We start from the raw sequence: 17,283 nt of genomic DNA on the forward strand, positions 1-17,283 counted from the left end.
CAAGCTCCGCCTCCCGGGTTTATGCCATTCTCCTGCCTCAGCCTCCCAAGTAGCTGGGACTACAGGCGCCTGCCACCTCGCCCGGCTAGTTTTTTTTTTTTTTTTTTGTATTTTTTAGTAGAGACCGGGTTTCACCATGTTAACCAGGATGGTCTCGATCTCCTGACCTCGTGATCCGCCCGTCTCAGCCTCCCAAAGTGCTGGGATTACAGGCTTGAGCCACCGCGCCCGGCCGAGAAATTCTTCTTTGCTTTGACCCTCATTGGTTCCCAGAAATTCCTCAAGGTCTGACTGTCTCTGCAGATCACCATGGAACTTTGATCTACTATATTTTAAATGATTAAATATGTAAAGTTGGGCTATATCACATGCCATTTTAAAACTTGGTTCTAGCATAGTGAAATGATAGCAGAGGAAAAAAGAAAATGAGTGTGGGAAAACTTCAAATGGAAAGATTCTATCTCCAAATTCAATTTTCCCCTCTGCCGCCATGATTTGAATTTAGTAGAATCCTGGGTCTTTGAGGTGTAGAGATGGGGTACCTCAAAGACACAGTTTGAGAACTCCTTCCAGTCTTCCTGCTGTTCTTGGAATTGTTGCTGAACTTCATTTGAGAGGTGAACTGAATAGGAAAGCATTTCTTTCAGGTTATTATTTGGTGTCTGATCTGCAGGCTGTTATCCCCACTGCCTGTGGCTGCAGAAAAAGGGCTCAGAGTCCTTAGCAGGGGCTTGAAATATTCATGTGGGCCCTGTCTTATGTCAACACTAGAGTATTTGCCCATCAGGATCGATTGGTTCCGGGCTTGTTGGCCAACTAATGAATTCTGCAGAACAGTCCTTGGGTTTGTTTGGTGTGGCACTCGTGATGGCCAAAGCACTTTTCTCTCTATTGTTTCACTGTGTCCTCAAGGATTCCCCATCCCCCCTGCCACCAGGAAAGGAAAAATGTCATAATGTAGTAGGGCTGAGGCTCATGAGAGATTACCTAAACACCCTCATTTTATTAATCAGGAAACAAAAACACATGTTGGGGAAAGGCTTTTGACCTCAGCAGAGTTCTCTGTTCATTGCATCAGTCCCTCGAGATAAATAGGAGCTGCTGGAAAAAAAAAAAAATTAATAATCCCCAACCCTTATCTGGCACATCCTATGCGCCAGGCACCCAAGCCTTCTGCATACCAAGAAATTAGATTCTGACAGCGTCCCTGGGACACAGGTACTATCATCATCCCTGTCTCTCAGAAGGGCTCAATAACCTGCCCAAGGTCACACAGCCAGGGAGAGGCAGAGGTGGGACTTCAACCCAGAGGGTCTTGAGGGTGAGGGGGTCTCATAAATATGCTACACTGCCTCTCAGAATAGCAGTTCTTTCATTTATTTATTTATTTATTTTTTCGAGACGGGGTCTCTCTGTGTCACCCAGGCTGGAGTGCAGTGGCACGATCTTGGCTCGCTGCAACCTCCACCTCCCCAGTTCAAGCAATTCTCATGCCTCAGCCTCCCAAGTGGCAGGGATTACAGGCATGCGTCACCATGCCCAGCTAATTTTTGTATTTTTTGTAGAGAAGGGGTTTCACCATGTTGGCCAGGCTGGTCTCTAATTCCTGACTTCAGGTAATCCACCCGCCTTGGCCTCCCAAAGTGCTGGGATTACAAGCGTGAGCACTGAGCCCGACAGTCATTTTTTGCGTGTTGTTAATTCTCCATTTTTGTAGCAGACATCAGCATTCTTATCCTGATTATAAAAACACAGGAAACTCGGCAAAGGATTTCTCTTCCTTAGGCTCCCTTGTTTCATACCCCTGGCCTCCAACTTCAAGGTGGGCATATGTCTCGGCCCCTCCCAGGTCCTGGTGATCCGACTTCGGGACAGCCTGATCAAGATGGGGGAGGAGCTTTCACAGGCGGCCACGTCGGAGTCCCAGCAGCGGGAGAGCAGCCAGTACTACCAGCGGCGCCTGGAGGAGCTGAAGGCCGACATGGAAGAGCTGGTGCAGCGGGAGGCGGAGGCCAGCCGGCGGTGCATGGAGCTGGTGAGTCCTGTCCCCATCGCGGGCTCTTAGCAACTGAGGGTTTGCAATGGGGTACAGCCCCCCTTTCTTAAGACTTCAGAATGGGAGACTCATGGGTTTGGGTCCTGGGCCTCTGGGGTGTGCTGGAAGCCAGGAGAAACCAGAAGGGGAGTGGGCTGAGACAACACTGTCATTGGCTGCAAACCCTAGGGGTGGGCCCAAAGTGGACCAATGGCATTCACTGCTGCCGGATGGCCGCCAAATTCATTTACATATCAGATCCCAGACTTTCTTTTCCTGCTCCATTCATTCCACTCCAATGGCAGGAAGGCCTCACACACAAGAGAGAAGAACGGGTGTTTATTAACGGCCTTTCACTGGGTCTCAACATCCATAATATCCTATAATCCTCATGTCAGCCCTGTGAAGTCAGATTTATTGCCCCCATTTCACAGATGAGGACAAACCGAGCCTTCCAAAAGGGGAGATGACTAGTCTAAGGCCACATCTGGTAAACATAGAGCTGTTTCTGGGCCGTTAGTAGCAACAACAAAAGTAAAAGATACAAATGATGATTCAAGCCACCATGTGTGAAGTATTTGCTCCCTACCAGGTTCTGAAGGAAGCATTTCTCATTTAAATCCTCATTTCAGAACTGTGAGGTAGGTGCTGTCTTGATGTCCATTAAAAAGGTGGGGAAACTGACGCGTGGAGATATCAACTTGCCAAACTGAGGTTCCGAATGGTATGTTTGCTTGCCCAGGGTCACACAGGAGTAAGAATTCGAACCCAGGGCTGCCTAACAATGTAGTCTCTACTTCTAGTCACTAACTCATACTTTGCCTCCAGGATGGACCAAGGAACATTTATTTTTATTTTATTTTATTTTTCTGGAGATAGTCTTGCACTGTTGCCCAGGCTGGGGCGCAGTGGCACGATCTCAGCTCACTGCAATCTCCACCTCCCAGGTTCAAGCGATTTTCATGGCTCAGCTTCCTGAGTAGCTGGGACTACAGGCGTGAGCCACCATGTCCGGCTAACTTTTTGTATTGTAGTAGAGACAGGGTTTCACTATGTTGCCCAGGCTGGTCTCAAACTCTTGAGCTCAGGCAATCTGCCCACTTCGGCCTCCCAAAGTGCTAGGATTACAAGTGTGAACCACTGCACCCAGCCCCAAGGAACATTTTAAAATTTGTTTCCTGCCTAATGGGAAGGTTTCTCCATCATTCAGTGTGTTCTAAGAACTGCACAGGTCACAGAGCATCTAAGAGTGTCTGTTCCAGCTTTTCTCCATGGGGTCAGATATCACTAAGGTTCCAGATTTCTGATTCTGTGACCTGGAGAGTATCTGGCACCCCCATTGCCTACCATCATCCAGCTTTCTAGAGACAGCCCACAATATGCCAAGGCTTGGCCCAGAGGTCTCTAAATTACACTGGTTTTCTCCTTCCTACATTGTCTACTCTGCTGTTGTGAGAGGTCTCACCAACTTGTTCTTCCTGCAGCAAATATGTTAATATGTCTCGGGCCACTGTCTCTCACAGCCGGTGTCATCCCCATCAGGCTTTTCTGTGAGGGGGCGGTAAGGCACCGCACAGAGACACAGGTTCCCAAAGTCCAGGCCTCCTGACTGGCAGTTCCTCCACGCCCATGGCCCTGGGAGAGAGAAAAGCTCTTTCCTCCAATTGACAGGATAACTTCCTCATTAACTAGCCCCGTTTCTCATGCAGCTGAGTGTCCCTCCTGGCAAGCTCTGGCTGGGAGGAGAGAACATCCCCAGCCTTTCTCCTCTGATGTCTTCTTTAACTAGCCAGGCACTCAGGCATTCTGGCCAGATCAAATAGTGATTTTCTTCCTCTCTGTCCCTTGATCTCTTTTTCTCTTGTCTTCTCTCCTTCCCTCTTTTCTCTCTTTCCTCTGCCTGTCCCCATTCCTGGGGCCATATTCAGATCTTGAAAGGCTCTGAAATACTGAAAAGATTATAGCATAGTTCCCACATAGGAATCAAAATGGACACAACACAAAACCTTAAAGAGCTTGCATGCATGCTGAAATTAGACCTGCGTCTGTCTCCAATTTCTGATGGCAAGATTCTGGATAAGTTTATCAAAGCTGAACTTTTCTCTTTAGTTTGGTGGGTGTGGTTGAAAGGAGTGTTCAGTTCCTAGGATTGCCATAGCAAATTATCACAAGCTGCATAGCTTAAAACAACAGAAGTTCATTTTCTCATAGTTCTGGAGGCCTGAAATCTGAAATCAAGGTGTGAGCAGGGCTACACTCCCTCTGAAGACTCTGGAAGAGCATCCTTCCTTGCCTCTTCCAGTTTCTGGTGGCTCCAGGTGCTCCTTGGTTTGTGGCTGCCTCAGTGATGGCTTTCTTCACATGGCTGTCTTCTCTGTGTATGTATGTCCCAAATATCCCTCTGCCTTTTTCTTATAAGGACGACTGTAATTGGATTCAGGGCTCACTCTAAATCCACATTGATCTCACCTTAAGATCCTTACCTTAATCATATCTACAAACGCTTTTGCTGTTTTTTTTTTTTTTTTTTTTTTTTTTGAGACAGAGTCTCGCTCTGTCTCCCAGGCTGGAGTGCAGTGGCACAATCTCAGCTCACTGTAACCTCTGCCTCCCGGGTTCAAGCAATTCTCCTGCCTCAGCATCCCGAGTAGCTGAGACTACAGGCACGCGTCACCATGCCCAGCTAATTTTAGTATTTTTAGTAGAGGCGGGGTTTCACCATGTTGGCCGAGCTAGTCTGGAACTCCTGACCTCAGGTGATCCACCCACCTCGGCCTCCCAAAGTGTTGGAATTACAGGCATGAGCCACCGCGCCTGGCCTGCAAACCCTTTTTCTAAATGAGATCATGTTCACAAGTCCCAAGCGGACTTGTCTTTTGGGAGGCCACCATGCAACCCCCTACACAAGAGGAAGGCACATTTCTGCTTGGTTGGTATTCTGCAGTTATCCAGTACATCCTGTCCTTTCCTTAGTGATCCTGTGGAAGAACAAAGCTCCACGGATAAGGTCAGGCCAGCAGCCTCTTCCAAATACTGCCTGTCCCAAAACTCACCAACCTATTTGCTCTCAAATATTTCCTTTGCCTTTGAGCTCTGGGAAATTTCCACTGGGAGAAGAGAGGAAGTCATACTTTCTTGCATCGCTCATTTATTCATTCAACAAATACCTATTCAGCACCAGCTATGAGGATGGCACAGGGGTAGGCACTGATGAGGAAGGGCAAGGAATCCTAAGGTCCTTGCTGTGCAGAAGTTCGCAGTGTGCCCAAAACAGGGTTCAGTGGGAGAGTTAAGTCCTCGCTGTCATTGAAACTTGAGTCTTGCTGCTGAGGCCCCTCCTATAGTGTGGCATCCTGGTACTGTCCCTGGCTTCTCAAGACAGATCATCCCATCTGTTCGTGTCCACGCCACCAACTTGCATTCCCTCATCCCCTTTCTATAAGATAAGGGGCAGCTTCTTTGTGCCGTACGTTCTCTAAACTATACTAAAATCCTGCAAGGCAGCCCGAGCTTTGCTTCTTTCCTCCGTGCAATGTGTATTCATAGTTTTCACTGTGGGCCAAGCCCTGTGCTGGATGCCGGATACCCAGTGAGGAACAGCACACACCTTTGCCCCCCAGGAGCTCATACATGGAAATACATAACTGCATGAGAAAATACAACTAAGGCTATGGCTAGTGTACTTCATACAAATATGGAGTTTCCTCCATCATGAGAGCTCAGAGCTTTCATAGGCAAAACAAGGGGGCATGCACTGTGATTTGAGGGACTTTAGAAGGCCAGTTGGCACCAAATCTCTCTCCCATACCCACTGTCACCACCACAAGTCCATTTCTTTGGGCAAAGTATTGCCTTCTCCTTCTTTCTTTGCTTTTCTTTTTTTAAATTGAGACAGGGTCTTAGTCACCCAGGGTGGAGTGCAGTGGCACAGTCATAGCTCATTGCAGCCTCCTTCTCCTGGGCATAAGCGATCCTCCTGCTTCAGCCTCCAGAGTAGCTGAGACTACAAGTGCATACCATTGTGCCTGGCTAATTTTTCAATTTTTTAAAATAGAAATGGGGTCTCACTACTTTGACCAGGCCAGTCTTGAACTGCTGGTCTCAAGCCATCCTCCAGCCCCCGCCTCCCAAAGTGCTGGGATTATAAGCATGAGTCACCGCTCCTAGTCTGTCTTCGTTTTTAGAATTCAAATCCTCCCTGGGAGGGATAGAATAAATTTCCTAACTCCACAGTCCAAGCGTTGATTTATTCATTCCATCAACAAATGTTTATTGAGTCATTCTATGTTCAAGCCCTTCGCAGAAGTTGTCTTCTTTAGTGCTTAATGTCAACCTCAGCAAGTGGAGAACATGGAGGGGCCAGGGTGTGAGGTTGTCCAGGGCTGCAGGGTCAGGAAGGGCAGAGCTGGGATTGGTGTCCCATGTGTTCAATGCTAAAGCTATCACCAGGTCACCTGCTTCCCTTTCAACCCAACCTTGCTGAAAAATGGCTCTGCTGTGGAGACCAAAAAAAGGATCTGGTGCTCTGGGCCCTGGTGAGCAGCGGGAAGGATGTTGATGGATCTCCTGTCCACATTCCTTTCCGCCTGTCCCCAGCCTGTACTATTTGTCACTGTAGGTGTTGGTTTAAAGGACTGTGAGTTGTTGCATGTGAATGATTTATACCCCCAGCTGACTCTCCGGCACATCCAGATCAGGATCAGTTACCCCTCCGGTGGAACTTTGCTTCCCAGAAAAAAGAAAAATGAGGTTTTGCCATTAATTTTAGTAAATGTACTATTCCTGGAGACTCCAGGAGCCATTATGGAGAAAATAATATTCTGGCTCTAAATCATTCCAGTCCCTTTGTCATTAGAGCGATGAAGCAACTCATCTGTGGATGTATATCCTGTTGTTTTTCAGTAGTTACAGGGCCCAGGGGAAACCACCCTGGCCCCAGGACTGGGTAATCAAGGGGTGCCTGAGGAAGCTAGAAGTCCTGATGCTGACGGGAAGGCCTGACTTTGGCCTTCCAGGTGCACCTATTTCGGAGGCTGCACCTGTTGGGTTTTACCCTTCATCACCTTGGCCTCATTCTCTGGTTTTGACTTTCCCCTGATCCAGGTGTCCTTTTCACAAGTTCCCCAGGTCTTGAAAAACTTGCATGGTGCTTCTGCTTACTTTCCTGCATCCATCCGGTGACCTGAGCTAGAAATTACAGCAGCCTATCTCCCTCTCGCTCACACAGCTTAATGGTCAAGACCTGTTGATTTTACCCTGTTGAGGTATTTTTCAAATTCACCCCTCCTGACCCATTTTTGCTTATTCTGTCTTTGTTTAAGTATCATCCCCTCCGGTCTGGGCTTCTGTAGTGACTTCTCACTTGTCTCCCCACTTTCCCTTCAGTCTTGCTCCTACCTGTAGGAGATCTTTCAAGAAGGAACATAGCTTACTGTGTTATTTCTCTGCTAAGAAATGTTTTATGGGGCCGGATGTGTTGGCTCATGCCTTTTGATCCTAGCACTTTGGGAGGACGAGTGGGAGGATCATTTTAGGCCTGGAGTTCAAGACCAGCCTGGGCAACATAGCAAGACCCCATCTCTATGAAAGAGAGAGAGAGAGAGAGAGAAAGAAAGGAAGAAAGGAAGGAAAAGGAAAGAAGGGAAAAGAAGGAATTAAGGAAGGAAGGAAGTAACAAAGAAGAATTAGCTAGGTCTGCTGGCATGTACCCGTAGTCCCAGCTACTCAGGAGGCTGAGGTGGAGGATTGGTTGAGCTCAGGAGTTCAAGGTTACGTGAACTGTGGTTGCACTCCTGCACTCCTGCACTCCAGCCTGGGTGACAGAGCTAGTCTCTATAAAAAAAAAAAAAAAAAAAAAAGAGAGAAAGAGAGAGAGAGAGAAAGAAAAGAAAAGAAAGAAAAGAAAAAAGAAAGAAAAGAAAGACCTTCCATGGGTCACGGGTCCTTCCATGGGTCACGTGTCCCCATTGCCTTCAGAACAAAGTTCAGACTGCTTCCTATGACCTAGAAGAAATCTAACCTTTCTAGATTTTTCCACCTTTGGTTGTCTGCCTCTCATCCTCTTACCTGTTCTACTTAAGCATTAAGGCAGATGTTGAGGACTGCTATAGTTTCGATGTTTGTCCCTCAAGCATCATGTTGAAATTTGATCCTCAGTGTTGGAGGTGGGGCCTCATATGAGGTGTTTGGGTCATGGGGGCAGATCTCTCGTGAATGGCTGGGTGCCTCCTCATGGTAACAAGTGAGTTCTCACTGTGTTAGTTCCCACCGGAGTTCCCCTGAGAAATGGCTGTTGGAAACAGCCTGGCACTTCCTCCTCTCTGTCTCGCTTCTGCTCTTGCCATGTGATCTCTGCACACACCAGCTCCCCTTCCCTTTCTGTCATGAGTTTCGGAAGCAGCTGAGGCCCTCACTAGAAGCAGATGCTTCTTGTGCAGCCTGCAGAACTGTGAGCCAAATAAACCTCTTTTCTTTATAAATTACTCAGCTTCAGGTATTCCTTTATAGCAACACAATTGAACTAAGACAAGATCCCAATGCCGTGTTACTCCTTGATTCACCACCTTTATCCTCATGCATCCTGCTGCCTGCCTGTGCAACCTTAAAAACTCAAATATCAGATTAAGCACCTCCTTTGTGTTCCCATACCCGCTGTGCCCACCCCATCAATGCATGTATCACTCAGTTACTGTGAATGCCAATGTTCTTGTCTTCCTAGAGAGAGAGAGACCCTGAGAGAAGGTTTTATTTGAGTCGGGCTGCAACCTCCGTATCTGAGTCAGGTATAGGGTAGATGATCAGTGATTGCTTGCTGAATAATTTTCTCAGCATTTTGAAGTTTTACATCTTAACAAATGACTCAAAAAAGTACATCTTAGAAATGGAAAATTTTAGATCAACTTTTGTTTGTATCTTACTAGGTACCTAGCCCTGTGCCTGATGATGTGGGAGATGCAGACATGGATGGACTAGGGACTGTGCCCTTGAATTGCTCAAGATCTAGAGGAGGAGATGCACGTGTCCCTCAATAACTCTGACACAAGATGGGATGTGTGGACAAAGGAAGAAATGGTTTCATACAAACAGGAGCCCTGGGGGAGATTGTATGGAGGATGCATCATTCATCTGAAACTTGTTTGGAGTTTCTTGAATGATAAAGCAAATACTGGCTGGCAGCTTTGGGGGAGCAGCAATCTAGTCCTGTTTATCATTACATCTCTCACTTGCATTCAGCAAATGTCTAGTGAATGCCTGCTGTGTGTCAGGCAATGTCCAGGCTGCCAGAGAGTCAGAGAGAAATGAGATACAGGGATATAAACACCGACTCTTCACCCCTTTTTTCTCCTCTTCCTTCTTTCTCGTTGCAGCTCCCCTACTGCATGCCAGTTACAAAATCTGTTCCTCCTCCCTCTTCAATCTGTTTTCTTTTGCTTTCCTTGTTCTTCCTTATTCTTCCTTAGCACCCACTTGTCTAGGTTTAGGCTTGCTGTTTCTCTCTCTCTCTCTCATCTCTCTCTCTCTCTCTCACACACACACACACACGCACATACATACACACACACACACACACACACACGCAGAATTGTTTTGACCCATGTTGGGGGGAGGGTGTATGTTAAATTTCTAGCCTACCATAGCGAATTATCAAAACCTGGATATCTTAAAACAACAGGAATTTATTGTCTCACAGTTTTGGAGGCCAGATGTCTGAAATGAAGATGTTGGCAGGGACATGTTCCTCTAAAGGCTCTAGGGGAGAATCCTTCCTTCCCATGGTGGCTCCAGGCATTCCTAGGCCTTTGGGCTGCATCACGCTTATCTCTGCCCCGTCTTTATATGGCCTTCCCCTCTTCTCTTTCTGTCTCTGTGTGTATCTCTCCTCTTCTTGTAAGGACACTAGTCATTGAATTCAGGGCCCACCCTAATCTAGTATGACCTCAGCTTAACTCATTACTTCTGCAAAGACCGTATATCCCAATAAGGTCACATTCTGAGTTTTTAGGTGGATATGGATTTTCGGGGGGACACTATTTAACTCACTATAGAGTGGTTGGAAAGAGCATTGGGCTTGGAGTATGATACCTCAGACAGCTAAGTTAACATTGAAGCAACTCAGTTTCCTCATCTGTGAAATAAGCATAATTGTGTAGGTATGGGGATTAAATGAGATAATGTATATAGAAGTGTCAAATGACAGCCCATAATAAGCACCTAATAGATGGTACTTTATTTTCTTTCTTCCTTTGAGTTTCTTATTTTCTCCTTCCACTCAAGCTTTATCATATTCTGCCAGCTCCACTTCCACATCCATGCAATGCCTGTGATGGTGGATGGCAGTGATGTTTATAAGATCTAATTTTTTTTATCATATACTGTGTGGGGTACTGGGCTAAGTACTTTACATGAATCCTCTGTTTTGAGAACTTATTTGGAGGTTTGGAGGTATACCCTTGACCGAAGACTGGTCCTCCTCTATCAGAGACGGTCATCCTCTTCAAGTGTTCGGCTTTGGGAGGGATGTACATGGAGTGATGAGTGGGGAAGGGGACACCTGCCCAGCCAGCTAGATCAGCCAGATCAACCTTGGCGATCAATAGGGTGACAGATGTTACAGCTAGATAGCCCTCACGTCCGAATCCTCTATTTTGAGCCTCACCGTTGGAGGTAATTGTCTTTATTTTATCATGAAAGAAACTAAAATCCAGACAGATGAAGCAGTTTCTCCAAAGTCACATTCCTAGTAAATAGCAGAGTCAGAATTTGAATGCAGGTCTGACCGACTCAGTGAATTTTAGATACATAGTGTGTACGTGTTAAAGTATAATTTTTTTTTTGGGGGGGGGGATGGAGTCTCGCTCTGTTGCCCAGGCTGGAGTGCAGTGGCCGGATCTCAGCTCACTGCAAGCTCCGCCTCCCGAGTTTACGCCATTCTCCTGACTCAGCCTCCCGAGTAGCTGGGACTACAGGCGCCCGCTACTTCGCCCGGCTAGTTTTTTGTATTTTTTAGTAGAGACGGGGTTTCACCATGTTCGTCAGGATGGTCTCAATCTCCTGACCTCGCGATCCGCCCATCTCGGCCTCCCAAAGTGCTGGGATTACAGGCTTGAGCCACTGTGCCCGGCCTCAAGTATAATTTTTAAAAATTAATAATATATGTTAATACTGCTTTTGATTCTGTAATCTAGACATTCTCAACCTTGGCATTATTGACATCTAGGATCAGATAATTGTATGTTGTGAAGACTGTCCTGTGTATGGTAAGATATTCAGCAGCCTCCCTGCCCTCTACCTACTAGAGGCAAATAGCATTTCTGCCCCATTTATCATAATCAAAAATGTCTCCAGACATTACCAAATGTCCTCTAAGGGGCAAAATCACCACCTGTTAAGAGCAACCTGTCTGAGCTAATCCTCACCATAACCCTTTAGTTAACACCTATGATAACTCCCCATTTTATAGATGATTAAACTGAGGCTCACGGAGGTGCTGTGCCCAAGGTCACAGAGCAGCTGGAGAAGGGGGAACATCAGGAAAGGAGAAAGTCAAGAATGGAAAGAGGCAGAAATTAGACTCCCTACCCTTGTAGGAAAAAAAAACGGTAGCGGTTCCAGCAAAATCCAATCCCAACCTTCCTGAGACCCAGCAGTGACTTCACAGCAGAATCTAATTCTGAGTGGAATTGAAGGCCTTGCTGCAGACTGTGTACTTTTAATCATGTTTAAATAAAACATGGGACCATGGGTGTGATCTCCTCACTGAGCCTGGCTTGTCAGCTGCCTGGGCAAAGCCATAAATAGTTAATAGACAACCACTTATGGCTCTACTTCTGTTAAATCTAGCATCAATTATATATGGTTCATGCATTATTTATTTGGTGTTACTTTGGGGTATATCTTCCACCTTCAGGGGGAGAAGTGTAAAGAATGTGAGGCGTAGAGCAGATTCGAGGATGGCTTGTTCCCCTCTGTATTGGTCAATTTCCCTCGAAGGAAAAAGCCCATTGATGATGATGAGGTGATTAGGAGGTGAATTTGGATCTAAGAGGACTTTACCAGACCACCAGGAAAAAAGATTGGGGTGGTGTTGTGCTGGTAAATGTTTAACAACTGCCTTTCCAGGGCAGGTGGATTCCTGGCTTGTAGTGTTTGCCAATTTCTGTGGTGTAAATTCTCCCTCCAGGGCTGATTTCAACCTGACCACATGATGTCACCAAAGGCAGAGTTGAAATGAAATGAAAACAAACAAACAAAACAAAGCAAAACAAAAAACAGAACCTGACTTTGGGCTTCCTAAGGCCCCTACCTGCTATGTTCAGATTCTCAGAAGGCAGGAGAAAATGAACAGGGAGAGACGAGCAGGAGTGCTTTTGGAGATAGTTATATGACAGGCAGATCTAGAAGCATGGCATAAATTACTTGTTTTAGTCTTTTCCAGAAGATGTGACTGCACCTATTTTATACATGAGCTAAAAGAGCATGCTCAGAAGGACAGATTTCTAATGGTGAAGTAATCTTGCTTAAAAAGACAGTCAGTGAGCGATGAGACTTGATTAAGAGCCTTCTGACTCTATTTTCACTCCTTTCACTCCACCAACCACCTTCTAACAGGGTATGGGGACACTACCCCAAGGAGACTCCAGGTCATGGGTGTGCAGGAAGTGGCTCATATTGGCTGGCAAGAGCTGATAGCTAAATTTTAGGGAATTTTGCAAGCCACTTGTCAAACACAGCTATTATTAAAGATTAAAGGATATAAGCTTACAACTAAATACATTATATGAAAAACAAAGGTAATATATACTCAAAACACATTGCTTTCTAATTATTTTGCTAACGTTTTGCTCTGATGATGCTTTTGAAGGTATTTGTGTTTATTGTACCTCTATGGTGGAAATGATATATAATGATACACTACTGTGCCTTGGTGATCTAGATCTGCCTGTCACATAACTATCCCCAAAAGCACTCCTGCTCGTCTCTCCCTGTTCATTTTCTCCTGCCTTCTGAGAATCTGAACATAGCAGGTAGGGGCCTTAGGAAGCCCAAAGTCAGGTTCTGTTTTTTGTTTTGCTTTGTTTTGTTTGTTTGTTTTCATTTGCTTTAATTTTTTTTCCACTCCCGAACCATGTTTTCAAAAGTCCCCCTCCATCTACTTACTCCGTGGTATTCACCAAACCCGCAGTGAAGGGGTTCATTTCAGAAAGCCCTTGGTGTTTTCTCCCTGCAAATGGCTATGAACTTGAAAGCGTAAAGATGAATTATTCTGGCTGGGAACTGAAGTATTTAAAAAGGCATTCCATATGGAGGGCATTTGGGGCCATGAGCCGGGTGTAAATAACATGTTTTATGGCTCTCCTGACAGGGAGGTAGCCCTCCTAATTACTGCCCTGTTATCTCCGTGGGATTCAAGATGACCCAACACGCTTATAAACTCCGTGTTCACAGATTTCCTTTTAATCCCTACTCCTAATGGCCTCCCACGTGCTCAGAGAGCTGACAGGGGAAACCGCGGATATTTCTGTCACTGCCCCCCTTCTAGGCACTGTGGTCTCCTGTTTGTTTCCCTACAAAGGTTTCTGTACAAAGGAAACTTAGTCCTAATAGGCATTTAGGTGCTGCCAGCCTCAGACACGTTTCTGAAAGTGAATTCTCCCAAGCTGTCTTTATCTCACATGGTGAATGTGCTTGTCTCAATTCAAGAGGTGTTACCATCTAATGAAATGAGTTTCTTTGCGTCTGGCTCTGAGATGAGTTATCCTGATAATAAAATCTATTACCAAAAGCCTACCTAGGAATAATTGGGTCTATTACTCCCCGACTTGTGGCTTTGTTTCTGCATTGAAAATAGGCTCTCCAGCAATTAATCAGAATTTAAAGTTGCTAATACCAATTACAAATAATGCTCTGAGGCTCAAGATGGCAAACAGAGGAGCAGATACTAATCTTGCCCCTTGAGATTTTATCAGTTGAACTTTCGTCACTTCAGACTTGCTGGAAATTAGAGTAACTTAACTCTGCAAAGTTAATTACTTAAAAAAGAAAGGGGGGAGGTATTGATTGAATATGGCAGGAGTATATTAAATTATTCAAATATATCCAATTTATATTGTTTAGACGAGATTATGTTTCACTTAATTGTATGCCAGGGAGGCTTAGGAAGGTTAGTCTCCTTGGTAAAAAGCTTGATCATTGTTATGATTTGACATCTTTAAAAGATAGTGGTCCCAAGGAAATCCAGGGGGCGCCAAAGTCAGACACTTCCATGTTTTTGATTCATTTCCAAAGTATAATTCGGTTTGAAGGGTAGTTCTCTTTTTACTGTTCTTTTTTGACAGAGCTTAATAAGAAATGGAGAGGGGATCTCAGAATATGAGTATCGACCAAGCAGTTGGGAAGCGAAATGGTTTTTTTGGGAGAATTGGCTGGTTTGGAATTGAAAGTGTATTTAGTGGGGAAAGATGAATATAACTTGTCTAGGTTATGGCTCTTTCAGTTGTAAGTGACAGAAACAAAATTAAATTGGCTTAAGCAAAAGGAAATTTATTGACTTATGTAATGAAAAAGTGTCATGACCTCTGGCTTCAGACTCAGTGAAATTCAGGGACTCAAATGATGCCAACAGGTTGAATTCGGTGTGCTGGGGTCCACCTGTATCTGTTGGCCAGAGCTGACTGTGTCCATCTCTTCCCAATTCCGTGCTCCATGACATCACATTGGTAGCCTGACATTGGCCATTGTGGAATTATTTACACTATGGAAATTGGCAGATGTTATAGATCAAGGATTTCCACTCATCCCCACAGTCAGTTTTGAACATTTACCAGCACACCACCGACTGAATCCTTCCCTCCCCATCTCCTTGGAGTTGGTTGCCATTCTCAGACAGGCTTTCCCTTCCTAGTGACAACAGAGTTAGGCTGACAAACAAGGCTATCAACCTCAACAAGAAGAGGGCCCCTTCCACCCAACAGCTCAAACAAAGGCCAAGAAGTAGAATCTCGTTGATTCTGATTGATCTGGTTTGGGTTATACGCCCACACCTAAACCAAGCACTGGTACTTGAAGGGTACAGGCTGGATTGAACAGTTGTGGGGTACATGCCCAGCCCTGAATCCAGAAGTAGAGTCAGCTCCACCCTAGCCATGTGGATGGAGAGTAGAGGAAGAATAGATTCCCCCAAAGAAAATTGAAATGTTAGCGCCAGAAGGAGGAGAAGTGGTTTCCAAAAACCCAAAGCCTTTGGATGCCCACTGCGGAGGCCACATCGGTGGGCCTTGACTCTTGCAGAGATCTCTCTGCCTTGCCACAGGCCCCTTCTAGGTTTTATCTTCTCTGCTTGTGTTCCTGCCTCCTGCTTGACTTTTTCTTCCTCCTTTTTGTATATTTTCTGTTACTCCTGGGGCTGGGACATCCCATAAGTAGGTTGGATCAAAGAAAGGAAATGGAGGCCAGACGTGGACAGCCTAAATTCCGTTTCTATTTTCTCAAGGGGGTGGCTCACACAGTAGAAGGAGCTTGCCTTGAAGCCAGAAAGTCTGGGTCCGAGCCACACTTCTGCCTCTAACTGACTCTATGGCCTTGGGCATGTCTCTTCCCTTGCTGGACTCACTCTCTATCTCTGTAAAATGGACCAGATGACTTTTAGAGTTCTTTCTGCTGAGACCCCTGGGCAAGCCTGGAGCTGACTGGTCATAGAGTTGCAAGCTTTGAGTGTGTCTCTAAGGGCTGACAGTCACGGTGGCAGCCTCCCCTGAAATAAGCATATTCCTACACCCCAAGAGCGATGCACAGAGTCACACAATCTCAAACCTGAAAGTGCCCAGGCCTCTTCATTCCAGCTGTCTTCTCCAACCTCAGACTGGTAGAAATTCCATCTCTCTGATGCAACTGTGAGGTTGGGGAAATTACTACCTCCATGGACAACAACATTCCCATAGACCTCCCCTTCTCCATCCCATTCTAGATTGATTCTATACCTACCCCACAACTGGATTCCAGATGCGTCACCTTATCTCTTGGAGACAGGGTTTCAAAGGGCAGAGAGATACCCCTTGCTTATCTCGCCTGGGAGGTAGCAAGGAGTTATCCAGAGATTACCAAGCTTCTTTCTTCTTTTAAGTAGCCAAATCTTATTTTAAATCCATAGCTGATACAGATTTATGGTAAATAAAAGCAGAGCTCCCCATTAGGGCTCACCTACTCTTCCATCCTGGCCCTTGAGGCAGCACCACAAAATATACAGCTTGATAACCTATAGTCAGATCTGGCTGCTCTCCTGATTTTTATGAATCAAGTTTTATTAAAACATAGTTACAAACATTTACATATTTTCTGTGGCTGTTTTGGGGCTACAACAGCGGAGAGGAGTGTTTGTGATAAGACCATTTGGCCTACAAAGTCCAAGATATATACTACCTGGTCCTTTACAGAAAAAAAAAAAAAAAAAAATCACTTACCTTTGCCCTAGAACATTGCTTAGCACATAGTAGGCATAAAAAATGCATGTTGAGAGAAGAAAGAGCTTGACAGAAAGGACAAAGAACTAGGAGTAAGGAGACTTAGATGCAAATCTGAGTTCCATTATGTCCTTACTGTGTGACTTTAGTCAAGGCACTCACTTTCTCTGTTTCCCTGTTAATTCATAAAATGGAGATAATTACTACAAATGCTTCACGGCATCGTGGGGATTACTTAATAAAATAATGTGTTTAAATGCTTATTACAGTGCCTGGCACAAAGTAAGCCCACTATCATCATCATCGTAATCACCATCATCATCATTATCGTCATCATCGCCATATCATCTTCTTCATCACCACCACCATCACCACCAACACATCATCTTTTCCACCATTCCCACCATCACCATCACCTCCATTGTTACCGCAACCATTGCCATCATTATCTCCATCACCGTCATCATCACCACCACTATTTGCGTCATCACCATCATCATCAATCGTCATCTTCATCACCACCATCATCATCATCACCATCATTACTGCCACCACCATCATGAAAATTATTATTATCACCTCTCACCACGATGACCACCACCATCATCATCTCATCATTATCAGAGTGAGACCAGAATCAAAGAGCACTGTAGAGCTCCTTCAAGAGGAGGCAAGCCCTGTGACTTAGAGCAGGCCTATAAGTCTAGGCCAGTGGTTGAATTATTTCCTCTTTGAAAATTCTGGGAATGACGTCCCCAAATGCTGTATACCCCACCTTGTGACCTGTGAGTT

General features: G+C 45.4%; 1 protein-coding gene across 1 annotated transcript in view; it reads left to right on the top strand.

The window, feature by feature from the left end:
• MYO18B (myosin XVIIIB) overlaps positions 1–17,283 on the top strand; it is a 298,450-nt gene that overhangs the window by 219,168 nt on the left and 61,999 nt on the right. The window contains exon 39 of the mRNA XM_026447974.1: positions 1,850–2,035. Within this exon, the coding sequence (XP_026303759.1) occupies positions 1,850–2,035 (186 nt within the window). The remainder of the gene's footprint in view (positions 1–1,849; positions 2,036–17,283) is intronic.

Source organism: Piliocolobus tephrosceles, chromosome 19 (assembly GCF_002776525.5).
Source record: "Piliocolobus tephrosceles isolate RC106 chromosome 19, ASM277652v3, whole genome shotgun sequence".
NCBI classification, from domain to species: domain Eukaryota; kingdom Metazoa; phylum Chordata; class Mammalia; order Primates; family Cercopithecidae; genus Piliocolobus; species Piliocolobus tephrosceles.